The 21,309-nt window shown below is 34.8% G+C and overlaps 2 protein-coding genes across 12 annotated transcripts in view; both read right to left on the bottom strand.

Annotated features, from left to right (window-relative positions):
* Positions 1 to 261: 261 nt before the first annotated feature.
* LOC106070512 (trypsin-1-like) lies at positions 262 to 12,372 on the bottom strand. 5 transcript variants are annotated; one of them, XM_056036664.1, is made up of 8 exons: positions 12,223 to 12,372; positions 9,572 to 9,822; positions 7,889 to 7,984; positions 6,839 to 7,013; positions 5,704 to 5,837; positions 5,251 to 5,385; positions 1,203 to 1,378; positions 262 to 563 (listed from the first exon to the last, which is right to left on the bottom strand). In XM_056036664.1, the coding sequence occupies exons 2-8, from the start codon at positions 9,813 to 9,815 to the stop codon at positions 387 to 389; spliced, it is 1,137 nt and encodes a 378-aa protein (XP_055892639.1). In that variant the 5' UTR covers positions 9,816 to 9,822; positions 12,223 to 12,372; the 3' UTR covers positions 262 to 386. The 5 variants fall into 5 exon arrangements, with proteins under 5 accessions (XP_055892639.1, XP_055892638.1, XP_055892637.1 ...); XM_056036663.1 differs by lacking the exon at positions 12,223 to 12,372 and adding an exon at positions 11,964 to 12,118; XM_056036662.1 differs by lacking the exon at positions 12,223 to 12,372 and adding an exon at positions 11,901 to 11,941.
* A 3,618-nt stretch (positions 12,373 to 15,990) lies between these two features.
* Positions 15,991 to 21,309, bottom strand: part of LOC106050733 (protein HtrL-like) — a 48,686-nt gene continuing 43,367 nt past the window's right edge. For all 7 annotated transcript variants that reach the window (XM_056035044.1, XM_056035045.1, XM_056035043.1 and 4 more), the window contains 2 exons: positions 21,128 to 21,265; positions 15,991 to 17,628 (listed from right to left, as the gene is read on the bottom strand). In XM_056035044.1, the coding sequence (XP_055891019.1) occupies positions 17,199 to 17,628; positions 21,128 to 21,265 (568 nt within the window). In that variant the 3' untranslated portion in view covers positions 15,991 to 17,198. The remainder of the gene's footprint in view (positions 17,629 to 21,127; positions 21,266 to 21,309) is intronic.

The raw sequence follows: 21,309 nt of genomic DNA, 5'->3' as shown, positions 1-21,309 counted from the left end.
CCCCAGACCCCCTTGATTGCATTTGCGGGGAGTCTACAATTTATATATATATATATATTATAATCCCCCCCCCCCCACGAAAAAAAATCCTGGCTACGAAAATGATGCATATTACAGTCATATTAATATTTTTTGATCAGACGTCTAAATAACTGACGTCAATCAGACATATCAGTCAAACATGGCAGTCATTAATTTCAGTCAGACCTAACAGTCATACTTTCTAGCATACAAATAAATAAAGAAACACAAACACCCAAGTCACGTTTCTCCTTTAACTTTTCAAATCATAATTTCTTTGCTTTTAGATTCGTTCACCCCTGCAGCAGTGTATCTATGTTTTTGAGTTTTAGAATCTGTTCACTTGACACTGGACACTGGACAGTCTAGCTGGACCTCAAATTGGTTTCAATCCAGTCCATGTAGTAGAGAAGGTTGGAGTAGAGTCCAGGCTCTCCAGGTCTGGCACAATCAGACGCCCCTGATACAATCCCGAAGACGTAGTATCTTAAGACGTTGTCAGGTGACTTTTTCAAGCACATAAGTGGACCACCAGAGTCTCCCTAGAATGAGACAATGAAAATAACATTGTTTTAGTAGTATTCAATAAATTGACATTTTGATGGATTTTAAGTTTTTAGATTTGTATTTAAATCACTTTCTCTCTCTCTTTCTCTCTCTCTTTCTCTCTGTATCTATCTATCTATCAACCTATCTATCGTATCTATCTATCTATATTAACATAGATAGATAAGTAAATAGGTTGATAGATAGATATCGAAATAACTTTCTACACTTTGATAGTTTCTGTCTATCTAAGAAAAATGAATCATGAGCTACTTAGCTACACAGTTCGGTCGTTATAACGTTTCAGAAAATTAGATAATCTTTAATTAAAGTTGGTTTACATCTTTTCATTGGAAAAATTTTTAAAGACAAAGAAACAAATGACAAATCCTTGCAATTAGGATGCATTAAAAAAAAATGTTTTTCTTAACTAGAATCAAAACTGTTGTAATTCATTTAATTTGACTTAAAGAAAAAACGTTTAGATTAGAAAAGTCAAGATCTATTCTTTTATGTATGTATGTTTGAATATACAATCAGGAATACTCAGGAAATCCTTAGAAGTTTCTTTCTATAGTTTACAACTTGTTCAACTGTTCAGATTTATCGTAATAGTGTGAAGTGACGATTTATACCGAGCAAGAATCCTTGCCCCCCAGCAGGCCGTTAGCCGCACAGAGATTTCCATCGGTCAGGTAAAGCCCCAGACTGCCCAGTGGTTGTGAGGTGTCCTTAAAAGTATTGAAACACTCCGTTTTGTTGTAAGTCTGTAGGTTGACTTTCATCAATACTTGAGGCGCCAGGATAAGCCCTAGAAGGAAATGGTAATTTATTAATTATGTTGTCCTACATTCTAGTAATCACTAGTCTAAGGCTAACACCATTAATATTAATGTATACATTCTATTTTGCAATTTATATATCATAGAGTCATAGACAATAGATAGACAGACAAAAGGCTTGTGTTTTAGGGCAGGGGTCGGCAACCTTTTGAGTAGGAAGAGCCAAAAATTACAATTTACAAAATTTGTAAGTTTTTAAAGAGCCACAAAGTTTTTTCTTGCCAATTATAAAATAGTACTGACACACCTTTTTTCCCGGAAAAACACGAATTTATTTATTCATAGATAAGTAGTGTTTTTCACAACAAATTTTATATATATATATATATATATATATAGAGAGAGAGAGAGAAACAGAGACAGACAGACAGACAGACAGAGGGAGAGAGAGAGAGAGTGAGAGAATATATCTTGCATCCTTAGATGATTATTTTGTATTTCAGTAACAACTAAAGCAGTTAAATATTTAATTACAATACTAATTCAATGGGAGCTTTGGCTTTGCATGTTTTTTAAAACGTTTGGATACATTCGGCTCATAACTTTGTTTTTAGTTTCAAACACGACTATCAATTTTCATTTATATTTATGCAATAGAACGCCTTCTCTCACTAATTATGTCAATCCAAAGTCAGCACCCTAAATGCCAACTTCACCTCACTGTAGAAATCTGGGAGATTACTCCATGCGCCGAATCAACTAGCGGCATTCCTTTTAAAGCTGTCCACTTTTGTTGGGATGCATACATACATTTCTGGACTTCCAACATTTGTAACTTGCTTTTTTAACTCTGTAAATTATCCACTCCACAAAGCTTTACTTTTTAAATCGATCAATTGCATTTCTAAAGATCCAGTAGGCCTATCCATTCCAAATGGATCAATGTAGATGTCGTGACTATTTGTGTTGACAGGAATTACTAGGAATTCTCGAATGTTTTTTTTTTTGGTTTCGAACTTCTCTGCTCATCTCTGTCAAGAAATACATCTTTGACACTTGTTTCTAACTGTGCTGAAGTAATTAATGTCAAAAACTAGACATTCAAAATGAAGTAACTTACCGCTTTGAATATCTTCTGCAAAAAAAAAATTAATGTTTCTTCAAAACAAACAAATTCTTCTACCAAACCAAAGGATGGGTTTCCTTTTCCTTGCAGTTTTAAATTTAGTCATCCATTGTTTTATCCACCATACAGTAAAATGCTTGCAACCATTTGTCGTTCTCTAATTCAGGGTGATGATTAATGCATTTTTTCTTTTAGGAATGTATTTATTTCATTTAAACACAAAGCCAAAAGTTTCAACCTTTGGAAAGCCATCGCACTTTGTTGGGAAGAAGGAGGTCGGAACATTTCGTTTGAGAATTCTTTAAACTGACCACGGTAGAGTGCTTTTGACACGATGATATTAAAAATCATGATTACCAAATTTATGACATCAACTGTTTCGGTTGAAATCGTTTTAGGCCCAAAGCACTTCCAAATTATACGGGAACGTAAGAATTTCATGGTTTATTTTGCTCCCAAAATCGTTGTTTGCCCCTATAATTTTTCCTGTCATATTTCTGGCTCCATCAGTAGCTATTGAAACGATTTTATTTAAATCCATTTTAATGTTTTCAAGGTATTTTTGCATGGCATTGGCTACATCTCGTTTAACACGAGACAAGTTCTTCTTTTTGACCTTGGGAAGACATATACCTGACAAAAAGGGCAACTTGTGTCGTGTCTTTTATGTCTCAAGACTCATCTATAGCAAGTGATAAGACAGAAAAAAGTTGAATATCTTCCACCTGCAAATATGTTCCATTTGAAGACATTTTAGCTATTCTATCTTGTACTGTTTTAGCGGATAGTGGCAAATCTTTGATTTTTTTTCTGGTTTGTTTTTGAAATTACGAAACAGTTCTTCAGATGCAGGCAGGAAGCAGTCTTTGACATACTCGTCATCTGTAAATGGTTTGCCTCATTTTTCAACTTCTAGTTGTACCACAGGATTAGCATTACTTGTAGATTGCTTCTAACTTTGAGAAGATAGTTTGCTTCTAACTCATTTACTTGAAACAACAAACTATAAGTCACAGCTAAAGCGAGTGGTGAAGATGCCAATTCGACTTGCCTCAAAAGCGAATTAAAACCTTCATAGAAACATCCGACCTCATTCGAGAGCTTCCAACGGACTGACAGCAGTGACGACGTGTGTAATGGGGGAGGGGTGTGGTGAAAAGCGAGTACAAGTGGCTGAGAGATCGAATCGGTTCCAAATCGTCATTAAACGATTCAAAACTAATTTTTTAAAATCTTTCGATAAAATAAATAATATTTGCGCATGGAACTAAAGAGCCGCAGCTTCTCATCCAAAGAGCCGCATGTGGCTCGCGAGCTGCAGATTGCCGACCCCGGTTTTAGTGTACCGTATACCGAAAGCTACGTGTGCACATTCTATGCACATACCTATAAACCTTTTTTAAAACAAGATTTATTCAGACAATATTTCATATTTACACTTAAGTTAATAGACTATATGATGCTAATCATTTTGCAACTTTCACGCTGGATCGCTTAACCGTGGAAATACATAATTTGTACGCTGAATGTGATCGCGGGCAATCAATTCTTAAATGTATGTTTTGTAAGGAAAACTGTAGGTATTGATAGTTTGTAGTAAATAGCTTCTATAATACACATGTGAAAGTCTCGTAAATCTTTTTGTTTACCCAAAGTTTGAAAGTTGCATTAGTACTAGAATTTCTCTCTCATTATGTTCATTCTAAAAATATTAAAACCTGCCACTAATCTGCAATTAAAAACGCACCCACAGGTGAGAACACACATTTCTTTTAGTATCTTTTTCTTTTACTTTTTTCTTCTTCTTCTTTTTCCTTTTCAACTTCTTTTGTGTGTGTGTGTTTGGAAATATTACGTATTTCAATTAAGAACGAATAGAAAAAGTTTTAAATACACGTTGTTTTGTTTTTGCAAAGCTTATATCACGCACTCTGTCTGTCTGTCTGGTACAATTCTTATACACGTTATTTCTCCTACACCCAAAATCAGATCAAGTTGAAACTTTACACAATTATTTGTTGTACCTAAATAAAAAAATTAACCAATAAGATAATTAATTAATATTAATTATTTATTTTGTTTGATATCGAAAAAGGGAAATAAATGCAACTTATCATTGAGAGATGTGTATGTATATGTGGACATGTTAATTGTCTTGCTTCCCATTCTCGGATCAAGTAGAAACTGTGCATATTTATTCATAGTCAAAGACGATATATGGATCAATTAAAAAAAACCTAACCAATTAGTTAACCAATTAGTTAACCAATTAGTGGTAATTAATAAATTTTGTATATAGAAAAAGAGCAGGGTTCTAACAATTTTGGGGGCCCTATGCGAAACTCATTGCGCGGGGCATAGTCTGGGAGGGAATAAGGATAATAAGGGGGATTTAACTGCAAAACCCCTGGTAGGGGGTTTTAAACTCAAAACCCTTATAGGGGGTTTTAAACTCAAAACCCCTGATAGGGGGTTTTAAACTCTAAATCCTGAGTTTAAAACCCCTGGTAGAGGGATTTAAACTAAAAAACCCCTGGTAGAGGGATTTTTATCTCAAAACCCCCTGATAGGGTTTTTTGACTCAAAATCCTCTGGTAGGGGATTTTAAACTCAAAACCCCCTGGCAGAGGGTTTTTAACTCAAAACCCCTTCGGCTGTGCTGTGGTAAGTGATGATTTAGTACGCCCATTTGCTACGCCCATGCCAGCATGTATAGTCAATAATATTCTAAAAATATTTCTTCAAGTTTTATGCCTAAAAGGGGAAACTACATACTACTACTATTAGTTCCCCATCCAGCTACGGTGCAGCTTAGTTCTGGGTTGTCTCCTCTTGGAGGTAGGCACGCTGGAGTGACGAATGCAGTGAAGAGTAGTGGGGTAGACAAGGTGAGCATAGCCACGTCATTGTCTGGAGTGAACAAATAAACAGTCAGTCAAAAGTCAAGTCACAATCGTAACAATATACCATATAACTGGCACATGATCTACTAAAAGAAAAAAAAAAACACTAAAATTAAAAACGCAGTATCACTTTCAGTAAAAAACAATAAAACTATTTTTTAAAAATATATGACAATCAAAAGCCTACTAAAATAAAAAAAAAAACTACTAAAATCAAAAGCCGATCAAAATCAAAAACCTAATAATGATGATAGTAACGAAAGACAAATGTATAAAATATAACAAAGAAATGAAACATACTTGAAGAAAAGGGAGAGAATCTTACATAAATATCTGTAGTCGTAGAATTCATGCTGCTTGTATGAGATGACCTTGACACGCTGGTTTCCCTCTTCATTTAAGGTCAGGTTATACTGATATCTTCCAGCCAGAACCTCAATCGTCTCTCCGCCAACTAATCTTAATAAAAAGAAAACAAACCCAACCTAAAATTGTCATAAACTATGCAACTTGGTGCCTGTCTTGGTAGATGGTTATAAAATGTTTGTAATTTTTTTTTCTCTTACACTGCTACACTATGATTAAATTACTTACATATAATTTACTTCCTAGTCCAAACTTTCCGCAGGATGATGGGGGATGGGTGCGGGCAGGGCTTTAACCCAAGACTATCGATAAGTCCGAACAACCAGGTGTCCCCAGGTCAGGAAAATGTACTCTGACCTTTAGACTTCAATCTCTCCCATTGTATTTATCTTCGAACTGGTACTAAAGAAATTTTTACATGTAACAGAACTATCGTTTGGGATGTTTTTAAGACAACTAATCAGTAATTCCAATAGTTATTTTTATAATAAATTATGTTATGTCCTGGATGATCAGTAGATGTTGCTAGCTTAAATAATGATACACTTATAAGCTTAATATTACACTAAAGAACACTGAACTCAATAAGCGACGCCAACACTAGATGTTGGGTACATCATACTCTTTAATCATACACTCTCTCATAACACAGGTTACACACAACACTCCAATATAAGCCTTCTTACCAAAGGTAATAACTATACATGCTAACAGCAAACACATACACATAAACACATACACATGTTTGTAAAATGTTTTACATGTTTCGTATGTTTCTTCAGAGTTGAAGATAGTTTAATTCCTAGTCCAAACCTTCCGCAGGACGACGGGGGATGGGAGCGGTAGGGTTTGAATCCGGGACCATCGATAAATCCAAACGACAGTCCAGCGCGCAAGCCGCACGACCAGGCAGCAATCTAATACCCATTAACACATACACATAAACACAATATCAACAGATGCCTCAATCGTAAATCGAAATCCCATTTGAAACTCTTTATATTTTGTGTGGTAAACTTATGACTTAACAGACGAAGTGTGTTTGCTCTCGTCTGGACACAATTTCATTATGATATCATTTCTTTACCACTCACCTGCTTAAGCAATGGGCAGCTGTGATGGCGTGTCTGTCGTCCAGAATCACGCAAGCGCAAACCAATCTACCGTCCAACAAAAGCATCGCAGTCCAAGGGAATTCTCCGATGACCGCAGGCTGACCACCAATGATTTTTTCAGATGGAAAAGCCAACCCATAACTACATGTCGATTCTAAAAACTCAATGTGCAAAAAAATATTATACATTAATATTAAAATTTAATTTTGAAAGATTTATTATGTGGTAAAAAAAATGTGTCAAATCTGGAAATTTAAACATGATAGATAGATAGATAGATAGATAGATAGATAGATAGATAGATAGATAGATAGAGATAGATAGATAGATAGATAGATAGATAGATAGATAGATAGATAGATAGATACCATTTTGACCTAACATGAGCAGACATCTTGGAAATGTCTATCAGGTCATCACGTGATCAGGGTTTGCTTTTCAATGATCTTGCAAAGGCTAACTACTAGTGGTGTTTTAAATATGTTTAGCACATAGTCTGATAGTCCCTGGTCAAGGCCACATTTTTATATGCTTGTGAGACTTGGACGCTGACTGCAGAACTAGAAAGGAGGATGGATCCTAGCAATGGAAGTGATATACTAAAAAAGGATCACAAGCATCACAAGCGAAGAGATTAGAGACAGGGTTACTGCAGCGATTGGACCCCATGATGACCTGCTAACTATTGTAAAAAAAAAAAAACGCAAACTCTATGGCCATTTGTTCAAGGCCTTCGGGGCTTGCTAATATCTTCCTTCATGGAGCAGTACCAGGAAAAAAGAGGAAGAGGCAGACAGAGAAAGCGATGGAAAGACTACATAAAAAAATAGGCCTGAAAGAGGTCCTATTCAAGGCAAAAGACAGAGAGGAATGGAGAAAGACGGTTGACAAATCTTGTGTGGTGTCCCAACGGTCCAACAGACCAAGGGATAGGTGAAAGTGAAGCACTTAGTACTGCATCGTTGGTATCTATTGATCAAATGTGACCAAGAAACATATTTAGGGGCTATTCCCACTTGACTGACCAACCTTTACAACATGCTCTGCGTACAGCTGTGGCGGACTGCTGGACTATACAAGACTGACTGCTGGACACAACTGGACATTGTGTAAGGTATGGGCAGTCTGTGGGAGAGAACATGAACATATTTAGTTCATTTTTATACCAGTAAGCACGTTGTTACCATAGATAAGATAAGATGATAAGATATGATAAGATAATTTTATTTTTCCATACAAATGATAATTTGGTTAGACAACCAATCTACATTACTACTATGATAATAATACTAAAGATATAAGTTCTAAACATTTGCCTGCCATATGAGTTAACTCATGAATAAAAACAAATACTCTTTTCATACTTTAGATTCAAATAAAAAAAATCGAAGGCAACAAAATTCAATTTCATTCATTTCCTCGAACCACGTTCCAATTCCAATACACAAACGTCGGTCATTTCCGCATTTAAGAATGTTCAAGAAGATAAAGCACATCGACTTCTTTTAAGTCTAGATCTAAAGACCTATCATTGGAATAGTATAAAGTGTAGTAGATCTATACATTTATTTAACCAGGAGTCTTCCTCGGGGAGAAAGGGGGGTGTGGATGGGGTGAGGTAAAATATGTTCCATTGTTTTCAATCTAATATTCACTAGTTATCAAGTAATGAAAGATCACTCTCTAAGTTGTATTAAGGAGATATTGTATATTTAAACAATTGTAGTGTAGTGTATTTGTTGCTGCTTCTAAATTCATATCAATAAAGTGTCCAGTACTTTGAGATAGGATATGTCTCGTCTCTGATTACAACTAACTGAAGGCATATTTCACATTAACATTCATTTAAAAATATGATAGCATGAGCTAATTAATTTTTACTTTTAATTTCCTATATATTAAAGAAGAATGCATGGGTATATCGTCTTGTGATATGCGCTATGTATTTCCCGGGTTCGAACCCTGGCCGCCCCCCCCCCCTCGCTGTCCCACAGGATGCTTGAACTAGGATGTTTTAATAATCTTAAATTCCGAAAGCACTTCCTAAGGTATGAAACAATACAAGATACGTTAGTTATTTCTAACACCTAAAAGTTCTTTCTTTCATTACTGAATTCTTGAAATCAACTTTTACTTTTTTTTTGGTTTCCAATACTTCAACACAAGTCAGTAATCAAGTCTACATAAGAGTCTCCAAACCAAATTCGAATTAAAAAAACAGGATGAATGCAGCGATTGGAATCCAAGATGACTATCTAAGCACTGTCGAAAAACGTAAACTCAAACTCTATATCACAAGGTCCTCAGGGCTCACAAAAACCTTCTTACATGGAACAGCACCAGGAAGAAGAGGAAAACAGAGGAAGTGACGGAAAGATAAATTCAAAGAATGTACAAGCTTGTCATTGAATGAAATTCTCTCCAAGACAAAGGACAGAGAGTAATGGATAAAGACGGCTGAGAGATTTCAAGGATAGGTGAAGGGGAAGGAAATCGAATTCAGACGCAGAATAGAATTTTCGGCCTTTTTACAACGTCTACAGGTCCACTCAATTCTTATTGGTACCTTACTACTGGGGTAAGTAAAGTTCACTGAACGTTGAGATGGCTACATGATACGCTCGTTAACAGATGTTTTTCTGACACATGAACCACAAAGTTTGAAAGAGTAGCTTTAGTTTTTAAACTAGAAATTCAACCATTTTGACTTACATGATTTTAAATAGCCGTTTGCGATATCTGTTGACAGCTTGGTGGCGAGGGGGTCGCATCCTCCAGACATATACCTCCAGTAAGCCGCCACAAACATTTTATAGTTGGCGCCCAGGACGTACTGGAGGTCACTGATGGTCTGAGCATCCTGTGCAAGTGACAGCTGGCTTTGAGACTGGACATGGGTAACGACCAGTAGGACGAGCAATCCTTGAAACACTAGACTGCTCACAGCTGCTGACATGCTTAGTCTGGAAAGGACAAGAACGTTTTCCCGAAACAGACAAGCGAACAAACATACTGCACAACGTCAAGTATTTCATTGTCATAGTTAATGAATTAGGTCAAAAGATCTTATAGATGCCTTTAAATATGTTTACGTTGTTTAAATAGTCGTAGTTTGGGCGTAACGTCAATGAGGTGTAAATACATTTTCCGAAGTAATGCCATAGTCTGTTTATTTTAAAAAATGACCTCACTCTTACTGTCTGTCTGGCAAAAAGTTTGTACGCTTTATTTCTCCCACAACCATTCTCGGATCAAGTTAAAACTTTGAACAATTATTCATTGGCGTAGACACGACATGAATCATAAAAAAAGTTAACTACTTGGTCAATTAATTTCTGGTTATTAATTATTTTGCTTGATGCAAACAAGGGAATTGAATCCTTCAGTATTCACAGATATCACTAAATATGTAGGGTTTTGTCCTCTTCGATAATTGTAAACGTTATTTCTCTGACACCCATTCTCGAATCAAGTTGAAATTTTCAACAATTTTTTATTTTACCTAACAAAACATGAATCAATTAAAATTTAACTAGTTAGTTATGCGGTCGCAGTGGGCCCCGCGCTTTCATAGGTCCATGTCATGATCAATCATGTAATTAAATTTGTAATAAGCCTCAGGCTACAATCTATAAAGCTTATATCACCCTTCGGTCAAGTACTATTTCTTTCCTTTGTTTGAGATACTAAACAATATTTTATCACCAATGGTTAATGAATTAATTGGTTAATATTGAAACCTGCCTTTTCACCTGCCTGAGTGGACCACTTCGGGGGCCGATTTTGAGTTTTTGTCTCCACACAAACTGTCTTTGTAATTTAAATTGATTCTTGTGTTGTCAGGTAAAAGAAATAATTGTTCAAAATTTCAGCTTGATTTGAGATTTGGTGTCGTAGGAATAACGTTTACAAACTTTTGGCGAGACAGACAGACAGACAGACACAGTGAGTTGATATAAGCTTTGCAAAAAAAAAATTAATTCACTTACAAAAAATAATCTTAAATAAATAGAAGCTTTTAAAAGATTAGCATTAGCATTGACGTTGCTATTACGGAAGGAAAGTTTCATTAATTTGTATAAGTAACTTTTGACTTTATGGTGTCTTAAGTTATAATACTTAAAAGTACTGTGTTGTATTTTAACGTCGCAAGGTGCTGGCAACAATCGATAGAAAGGGTAAAATGGTTTAATTCTGGGACAAAAAGGGTTTGAGTTTTGGGACTAGTCCTGAAATAACCCCGCGGAGTCTGGGAGCCAAAGAGGCGCCCTAACAGTGGCTTCCTGTGATCTTGCTTTTGTATTGTTAAAACGACAAGAAGCAGCTCCATAAGTTGTTTATATCTTTGAAGTCAATTATTAATGAATGTGAAGTTTAAGTTAAAAAATAGAAAATGTCAGTTGTTCAGTTGTATCAATATATTTAAGTGTAAAGGTGCAGCGGTTGTGTTAGAATATATGTCAAGTAGCGCTGTATTGTGAATTATTTGAATTAATGTTTTGAAGGAATTCATTAAACGAAAGAGAAATGTTTAGTCGTTTTAAATTTCACCGTAACCCTAACCCAATCGATCCTATACAAATAATGGCGCAATAAAAGAACATTTTAGAAATGTTTTGAAATATAATCACAATTTATAAAATTATCAACAAATTTGGCACTAGAAAAAAGAGAAATCATCACACACTAACCTTGTCTCTTTAGTCACTATGGACTAGTCTTTATAAGAATTTTAGACTATTTTTTAAAAGACTTGAATTCATACTTAAAATATTTTTAAATGTACCTTATCGTAACAGTACTCGAATAAACACACTTATTTGTTCTTCAATTATCTTCTTATGCCGCTTAGACAAGTAAAAAAAAAAGACCTACATTTATATTATTTAGCTTGCTAAAATAACATGTTAATCCTTTAAAAAAAACAACAACATAAATTCTATACAGTAACACACTCCAATATAATGCTCATGAAATATGTCATAAGTTATTCTTATGTGTTTCTTTTTATTTCTCTTCTATCAAGAGCAAAGACATTTACTTGTCATGCCCATGAACTTCTACCATTGATTTAAAAAAGACAACATTGCACTTATGAATTCACCTTGACGATCACCGCTCAGTAAAAGTCCACTATGTGCTAGTTATGAAAAAACACATGCAGTAAATGTGTCTCTACTAGTCCCAAACCTACGCATCTTACAAACTTTACTTTTATTATAGCTTCGGTTTGGCGGTGCGTTCATTCCAACATCAAATATTTACCCATGTGATATTATAGCATAGAATTCACAAACATAATATAGTGGTTAGTTCTATTTCTCGCCCGTGACAATTACAATTCAAAATATCAAGTTCCATACCTCTGCCAACATATCCTAAAGTCCAAATCACGTGCCGAAGTCTCTCAATACATCCTGGCCTAACACACATTGTACAAGATCTAATCAAGAATACGAATAATAAAGAATGTTAAACAAATCTGGCAATAAACTTGGTCTGCTAAACGCCATCTTGGCCAAAAAAAAAGAAAGAAGAACTTGATTTTTAATCAAATAGGAATGCTGAGCCTTCGCCTCGATCGCCTGATCTTGCTTTTGTATTGTCTAAAACGCCGAGTAACAAACTTAGAACGGGGGAAAAAAAAAGGAGACCAACACGATGAACAGCGTCTGAGAGCTTGCCAAACGATTTAGGGCATCTTGGGATACTTTTCTTAATGACCTAGACAAATTTACTTAGACGAACTGACAGGCAGTGAAGTACACAGCCCATCCACGTAGATCTTATGTTACTATTATAGACGTTTACGTAGTGCCTACATTACATCGTATTCATCAATCGAAGCCCTTACAAGATACGCCCTTACAAGATACGCCCTTACAACATTTGTCCTTACAAAATTACAGGAATAATATAACGCCCTTCGGAAATACGTTTCCCCCATTTCACAATATCATAACTTCTGTTCGCGGAATTGAAGAGCGCCTAGGTCGTATCCGAAACCTTTGACATTGGGGATGGGTAACTAAAAACAGATAGTTTACAGTAGTCCTTTGTGCGGCTTGATAAACGTATGAACCTTAATTACGTATACTTACAACACTTTTAAACTTAGTGTTAATAAAAAGAGGTCGAAACTTAGATTCGGGGAATTCCAGGCGATGGTCCTCCTCCCACCGAAACATTTTCTGGATTATGAAAATCCGAGAATTTGAAGCAATCTTGAAAAGTAATGTTTCATAATTATTTTGAGAAAAGAGTCTATGTAAATGTATGTGTGTGTCTGGTGTGACTGCATTTATTTTATAGTTACAATGTTTTGTTTGGTGTATTACACAAATTGCAAGACAAATGTCCTTACGGACAATAAAGATTATTATTATTATTATTTTTGTAATCACAACAAATTTCTATAAGGATCAGTAAAGCAGTCTTAGTCTTAGTATTTGATAGTCATTTTGTGGCATAAATATTACTAGTGTTTTTGAAAGGTATATGGTATTGGGGCCTGAGAATCTATCCTTACGAAAACATGTTTTGAAAATGACTTTTAAATTTGAAATACTTGTTCCATAGTTAGTGAGTTTGATAAAAATACATGATATAGATTTTGTGTCACGTCAGTATTTGACAATATACAAAGTGGAACCAATGAAACGATATGACATACATATAGAGGGTTGTTTTGTTGGCATGTTTAGAGGTAACCCATCATATCTGAGACGAGATTTTAAAGTCAATTTAACATTAGAATTAAGTTTTTAGGACAGTGATCAATACACTAATGTATTTATATAAATAGGGAAGGTAGTGCAAAAGTCTAAGAAAAGGAATCTATAGAGAAAATAAAAATGATTCTTCCCATTAGATAAGCTTTGTAGATTTTGAATTTTTTTTTTATAATTTGCCTGTTTTATGGATATATCTGCTGTTGCTTACTATCAAAGCGTTTTAAAAGCTATTTCTTAATGTTTTTTTTTAAATACTCCATTAATTAAACTTGTTTTAAGAGACATTTTGTAATTATTACTTAATATAAACTACACGCAATGAGATTGTACATCCCCCCTGCACTTTACAGCCTCGCCCCAACTTCAAACGACTTCAGGATCACTTCACTATTTGCTTTCTCTTTTCTCGTTTGGTTTTTTTTTTAAATGAATCACTTGAAAGACTGACTACCTGTACCTGACAAACTATTGCTAGACTTTCACCTGTCAGCTTTACGTCAAGGAGAGGGGCGAGAAGGTAGTGGGGGCGGGTAGCGCATCTCTAACATTACATCGGGTATTTACATTCAACATTCACTTACATCTCCAGTTGGTGTGCTTGTGTGTGTGTGTGTGTTCATGTGTATTCTGATGACAAGCGTGCTTGAATGTGTATGTGCATGTGTATTTTGATGACTAATGTATGTGTGTGTGTGTATGCACACGTCTGTGTCTTCAAAGGCATTGCCGTCCCGGTTTGGCGCTCTCCCACTGGAGATATAAAACTATTCGCAAAAGATTAGCACAAATTAAAGTTGTTTGCATGGTGGTCAGGTGGTTGAATAACATAGCCAACTTCATTCATCCTATCCTACCATGTTTGAATACTAAGTTAGTCTGGAATTAGACGTGAGATAATCTTCTAATGTTCCTATTGTGAGATGTACGTTTGATTAGATCTACTGTGAACTACTTTATCTCTAATGCCTTTGTATTAAAGGAATTCTTCTTATTCTTCTGTGGACATTTACGTTCCTTGCCACTTCTTATGTGACTAAAGAGATCAATCCTACATACACCTCCGCGATCATCGGTTGCTGTTGGACATTTATAAACACAAGGTGCTGCAGCGTTTTTAGTCTTCTTCGGAGCTACTTCCTTCATTTGGTGTGCAATCCAGGATCCGTTCTTTATACATGGTCTCTCCATGGGGATCTATCCTGTACTTCTTTCTCTCGACTGTTGGTGTTGATTCTAAAAGTCTTCGTGTTCGGAGATTGCGGAAGTGAACACAGGGCCGGATCTAGTTAGGTGAAACTCTAAGATTAAACCTCAAAGAAAAGCCTTCACAAAGTAAAATTCATATAAAAAGAAGGAGGTCCATTAGAATTAAAGTTTTGAAAATCGTTGATGATTAATTATTTGTTTTATTTCGAAATAAGGGGAATAAATGCTACTTAATGAGAGATTTAGATATATGTATGGATTTAGTGCCCTCATTACGTTTTGACACGTCTTTTCTCACTTCACTTCCCATTCTCGGATTAATTTGAAACTTTGCATAATTATTTATAGTCGATAACAATACACGAATTAAAAAAAAAATAATACTTAAAAAATTGTGTTTTATATAGCAAAAAGGGAGATAAATCCTGTAATTTTGAGATAAATGGCAGTATTTAGCAGTTCCCTCCTTAAGTATTCTTTTTCTATTACTTAAATATTTCTATTTCAAATATTTTAAAGTCACATGTTTGGAGCCCCCTTATCTCCGCTATAGAATTTATAGTGTCTGTCCAAAATCACGTTTAGATTTTAAAAACTAAAACTACTATTTTATTACGATATCCTCCTATTTAGCAGATTACTTACACAGGTGCAAAGTCATGCAATACACACATAGAAGTGGAATCTTTATAATTTTGGCATTGATTAGGCGACACTATTGACACTTCACTAAATGAACAAATCAATGGAACACATTTTTAGCGTTCTTATTTGAAGGACAAAATAATTTAATGTGCATACAAAAACATTACATTAATATATACACATATACACATATATAAAATAAAATTAAAAAATCACAAAGTGATATTGTTCCTAAGCTCAGTTTGATGAATGGAAAAGTTACAATAATCATCCCAATAAAAATTGAGTGATCAAATTCTGAGAAACACAAGTGACCTTCAAGGCGTCATCAGCAACAACCGATGAGGAATAAAAATTAGGGCTGATTTTTTTAAAAGTGTAAGAGAGAGAGAGAGAGAGAAAGAGAGAGAGAGAGAGAGGTTTAGCCAAGCTAGGGATTAAAGTAATGAAATGACGAGGGGATGAAATGACCGGGGATGAAGTGACAGGGGATGAAGTGACCGGAAACCATATATATATATATATATATATATATATATGTATTTGTGTGTGTTTTTGTATTGACCTATTGCTCATCATTAACCAAGTATTGAATTGCAAACCCGATGTCGACTTCCATGTAAGCATTGATCAGTTGTCGACTTATCAATATATCTACTTATCAAAACATTGACCGAGTGTCAACCTTTAGAAATAAAAACAAATGACTAGTTGTTGGCCCATATATAGCTAATGACTAAGAGTCAACCGATAAATAATCAATAACCAGGTTTCGGCCTATATATAAAATAAGAAACTTCAACCTTCTAAGAGTCATTAGTTTTAGGTAACTTCAATAAAACATTTTGAGCTTTTATTTTTCTCATGTGTATACATCTCGATGAGAGTTGAAACTAGAAGAAGAATGATGCGCATGTGAACATAATGTTATAAAATGCAACAATGTAGAACACATGTCCCTTTGTTAACCAAATGAGGCAATAATAAAATATGAACCTAGACTGGAATGTTGGAAAACACTTGAAGGAAAGGAAAGTCACGTGTGATGGACGGAACGGCCGAGACATTGGACATTCTCGAGTAAATGCTGCGCTTATTCAGCTTTGTAATTTCAATTGGAATGTTTAAAACTTTTTCAACAACAACGAACAAACAGCAAATTTTTTTCCTGCATGGAAAGGAAATTCTGATTAAAAAATAACAACACACACGCTACATATGTAGTTATGTAGGCAAACATTAAATTAGCGCTTAAGAATTAGACCCATTTCAAAGCATACAAATATTCTTTGACATTTTCAACATTTTTTACAATGTAATCCAATACAATTCGTTTCTGTTAATTAGATTCTGAATCATAATAATTACATATCGTCCTTAATAAAATAGCATCTTTTAATAAGGCTTTTCATTTTTGTCTAAAAAATTACCTTAAATTGATCCTTTTGATCGAAACAAATTAACTTTTCAGTTAATTATAAATAAACTTCTTATACATATGAAATACAATTAAAAAAAAAAAGAAAGGATCATTGCATGATCTGAAATAGAAACAACAATACAACGAAGGCTGCTGTTCAGCAAGCATCATAAGAAAAAGCAGGCCCAGTGAGTTTCAAGATTTAGTCTACAAGATTGAACAAATGTCAAACCAGTCCAAATCAAATTAATTCTGTTATGCCTTCAGCACCTATTGATAGAAAATGGTCGTATTCCACGAATGAAATTATACTAGCTGCATTTCTTCGAAGCTTTCAACTCAGATCGCTGTTTTTATTAAACAATTTAAAAACGTCTTCCCAGTCGGCCGAGACCAGGTGAAACAAAGAAGGTTTCTTGTAGTACATCCACATGTACATCGTCTGATCGTCATCCACAATGCCTAGCGTCATCCACTCGTCCACTAATTGTCTCTGCATCTCACAGAGCTCCTTCAGAGCCTCGCTGCCGCCGGCGAAAAAGTTCCCAGCCAGTACGTTGATTGACATCTTGTGGAGCCTGTCCCTGTCCTTCTGAAACACTTTCACGCCTGGGGCTCTCTCCATGAACGTGACCTGAGTCGCGTGCTCAAAGAGATCCTTCGGAATCCAAATGTTGTTTTGGGGGAATACGTCTTGTCCATGAGAGTAGCCGCCGTCTAGCCAGAGGAAATATGTGGTCGAAAAAGGGTTCTCCCAAACAGTCCTGAAAAGAGAAAATTCTGACTTTATGTCCCAATGACTTAGTAAACTAAACCTTTATGTCCCAATGATTTAGTAAACTAAACCTTTATGTCCCAATGATTTAGTAAACTAAACCTTTATGTCCCAATGATTTAGTAAACTAAACCTTTATGTCCCAATGATTTAGTAAACTAAACCTTTATGTCCCAATGACTTAGTAAACTAAACCTTTATGTCCCAATGATTTAGTAAACTAAACCTTTATGTCCCAATGACTTAGTAAACTAAACCTTTATGTCCCAATGATTTAGTAAACTAAACCTTTATGTCCCAATGACTTAGTAAACTAAACCTTTATGTCCCAATGATTTAGTAAACTAAACCTTTATGTCCCAATGACTTAGTAAACTAAACCTTTATGTCCCAATGATTTAGTAAACTAAACCTTTAAGTCCCAATGACTTAGTAAACTAAACCTTTATGTCCCAATGATAAAAACCTTTATGTCCCAATGATTTAGTAAACTAAACCGTTTTTTTTTTTTGTTATTGAAAAAAGAAAGAAAAAATTGGCCTGTATGAAGCTGGAACCCAAAACATTCATGGCTTTTTGAGACGCGTTCTACCAACAACACTACCCAACCATACTTCTAAGTGCGAAACTTCAGATTGAGATAAAGATTCAATTTGTAATCGCGAGTTCATCACCCCCCCCCCCACCTTCCCATATATTTTTCAATGTTTTAAAAACACTGCCATCCGTAATGAAAGTGGGTGGAATAGTAGAAATTGTAAAAACAAATATTTCGTGATAATTTTAAAAACATCAATAAAGCTAATTTTTTTTTCTGTTACAGAGCCAGTTACAAACACGACTTTATTTGGCTAATACAAGTAATAGTCTTGGGTCAATAACTGAAGTTCAACAGTGAATGATTGAATAGTTCTTCTAAACAATCGCGTATTTTTTAAAATTTAATTTGTTAACTTAAAACGCGTGTAGTAGTTTAGCCTCTAAACATCAGAATTGTAATTCCATTTTGTATGCACTCATTGTAAAGCAGCTCAGCACTTTAAGGGTTAAGGAAAAATACAAGTCATATTCTAGCATTTGAACTACACGACAAGACAAAAAAATGTCTAGATTACTTGGATTAGTTCCTCGTTTTACTGTTTTATGTACAATGATGTGGGATATTTGAGACTGCAGGAGTATAGAATTTATACAGAGCATTGATAATTCTGGAAAATGAATTTTAGCATTGTGTAAATATTGAGGTGTTTGTAGCAGATACAGCGGCTTTTTAAGTATCACTGAAAGACATGTTGTCTTGTGATTTGTAATATTTAAACTTTTGTCAATTGTCACTTTGCACAGTGAAAAAAGAATATAAAAAAACCTGATAAAAACGCTTGCTTTAAACAGGTGGGGACTTGTTTTTATTATTCGTTTTTTAAAATTTAGTTTTATTAAACTAAGGGAAGCAACAATATTTTTAAGGTGAAATTCCGTAAAAACTTGTTCATGTTACCTCCCTTAATTGATGCCTTACTAGCGAGCACTTCTAAATTCACAAACGATCCAGGTTTCTGCTTGTACCATGAAGATCTGACTTGAATAGAGGTATTGTAAAAAAGAAATTTAAGACTTCTAAGCTTTAAGAGCGCAAATCTTTGATTTTTTACAACATTTAGTTTAAACTAAAAACCACCTGTCAAATCCAATCATATTTAAGTTTTATTTTATTTATAATATTGTCTGTGAAGAATGTCTGCAGTAACAGCAGAGTGATAGCTGTCACTAAATGAAATACTAAATGGTGTATTACAACAACAGAGCTAGAGAGAGAATGTTTATTATTAATAAATAAGATCTTATGCCAGTCAATGCAATATCTTGAACAATTCAACTTTAAAAGCATACGTTCTTGATAACTATACAACTTAGCGTTTCTAAACCTTTATAGTTTTGCGACCCCTTTTACTATTCCCCATTATTCAACGACCCACAACCCTTGATAAGTTGCATGGCATTTTGAAAAGTATGGTAGACCATTGCTGCAAAATGGTTGCGACAGTTTCTGCCAAAAAAACGCTAATGGAAATAATAAGGTTGAGCTTTCATTAGATCACACATTCTAAGGGCAGACTGAGTAAGAGCAACATCTGTGCAGACACCGCAAACATTTGATCAAGTATATCACTTTCCAGAAGTGAACCAATATTTTCAATCATATCACCTGCTGTACTAGCCGTTACAATATGTTTGCTTAAGAAACATTAGTCTTTCAAATCGACATCATTTCAATATCTCGCGGTATCATGTGATTGTGATCAATCTGCACTCATTAATCTGGAATATTAATATATATTAATATTGGAATTGTAGTATACAGATAATCATTTCGAATATCATCAGACATGCCAGATGAAGAGATCGCACTTAATTTAGTAACGAATTTATTAACTCCAAACAATGCTCACACATTGGGATGTCTTTATTCATTTGGGATTTTTCTATTCATTGGGACAAGCGCTGAAGACAAAAAAAAAAACGTAAATAGATTCCCGGCGGACAACGGTTTTGTCTACATTAGTTGTGGCAAAATATCTGGGTCGCAACTTGGTTTCAGAAGATATGAGAACGATGCGTTTCGGAATCGAAATCGTTACCGTTTTATTCTTATTTTAAATATCCTTGTTTGTGGTTTAGTATGTCAGCTTATTTCATCTTAGGCTGTGGTATGTGGATGAGAAGTATAAACCATTTGCCTACCTAGTTCAGAAAACTCGAGTTCAAAACTTGGATGGTGTCTAGGAATATTTTTGGTAGCATGGAAACCTTCTATGTTTTACTTCTCTGCTTCCACCCAAGAGATTGGAGTAGGGGAGATAATCTTCCTGTTAGTACCAGGGAAAAGACAAAAGGCAAAGACAGTAATGAGAGGAGATCGATGGAAGTATATAACTATTATTAAAAGAGTTTCTGTTCAAGGTTAAAAAAAAAAAAGAGGAATTTAGAAAGATGGTTGTGAGATCGTGCGTGCTGCCCTATTGGTCCAATAGACTCGTCCAAAGACTGGTCCAATAGACTATGGGTTAGTAAGGGATTGGTGAAGGTAATAAATAGGCCTACTGATAACATCAAACACCGTAGGTAAAGATGAAATCAATTACAGGTAATAATTAGACGGAGGTAAATCAATGAATATTTCAAATAGATTGTTTCACTAAATAAGATTGTAATCGTTTGCAAGTTCCGCTCTTGGTTTAAATTACCATAGTTATTCCTGTGGCCAATAAGAACATTTTGGAGTAATAGCCTGGCCGTTCAGGCTAGTAATATTATAATAACAAGCTGTTTACAACTAAAGGTGCTTAAGTTTAGACAAAAGTAAAGTTGTTTTTATTTACATATTAAGAAATCCTCTATCCACCTCTTCAGTAGAACTGAAAGCAGTCTATTTATAGCATTCTGGACGTCCATTTCATGAGGGAAAATAAATCAATAAATAAACGTACCTGTTGATAAAATGAAGTTTTGAAAGCTGTAGTATGTCGTATTCTGGAATGTATGACTCGCAAAGTTTATTAATCACTAGTTCGTTGTCTTGTTGGTACGCCGGACTGTTCATTATTTCTGTTATTCTATCTTTGTGTCTGGAGATTAAAGTCCATGTTAATTGTATGATATTAGAAAAAAT

Source organism: Biomphalaria glabrata, chromosome 7 (assembly GCF_947242115.1).
Source record: "Biomphalaria glabrata chromosome 7, xgBioGlab47.1, whole genome shotgun sequence".
NCBI lineage: Eukaryota > Metazoa > Mollusca > Gastropoda > Planorbidae > Biomphalaria > Biomphalaria glabrata.
The sequence above is the reverse complement of the archived record's forward strand: the minus strand, read 5'-3'. Positions and strand labels throughout refer to the sequence as shown.

Coding starts and splice junctions, on each gene's coding strand:
- LOC106070512 (XM_056036661.1), bottom strand. CDS start 11,843: ATGACATATTTCATGAGCATTATATTGGA. Junction 9,823..11,814: donor TTCATGAGCATTATATTGGA/GTGTGTTACTGT, acceptor TGTCCTTTCCAG/ACTAAGCATGTCAGCAGCTG. Junction 1,379..5,250: donor ATGGGGAACTAATAGTAGTA/GTATGTAGTTTC, acceptor ATTTCCTTCTAG/GGCTTATCCTGGCGCCTCAA.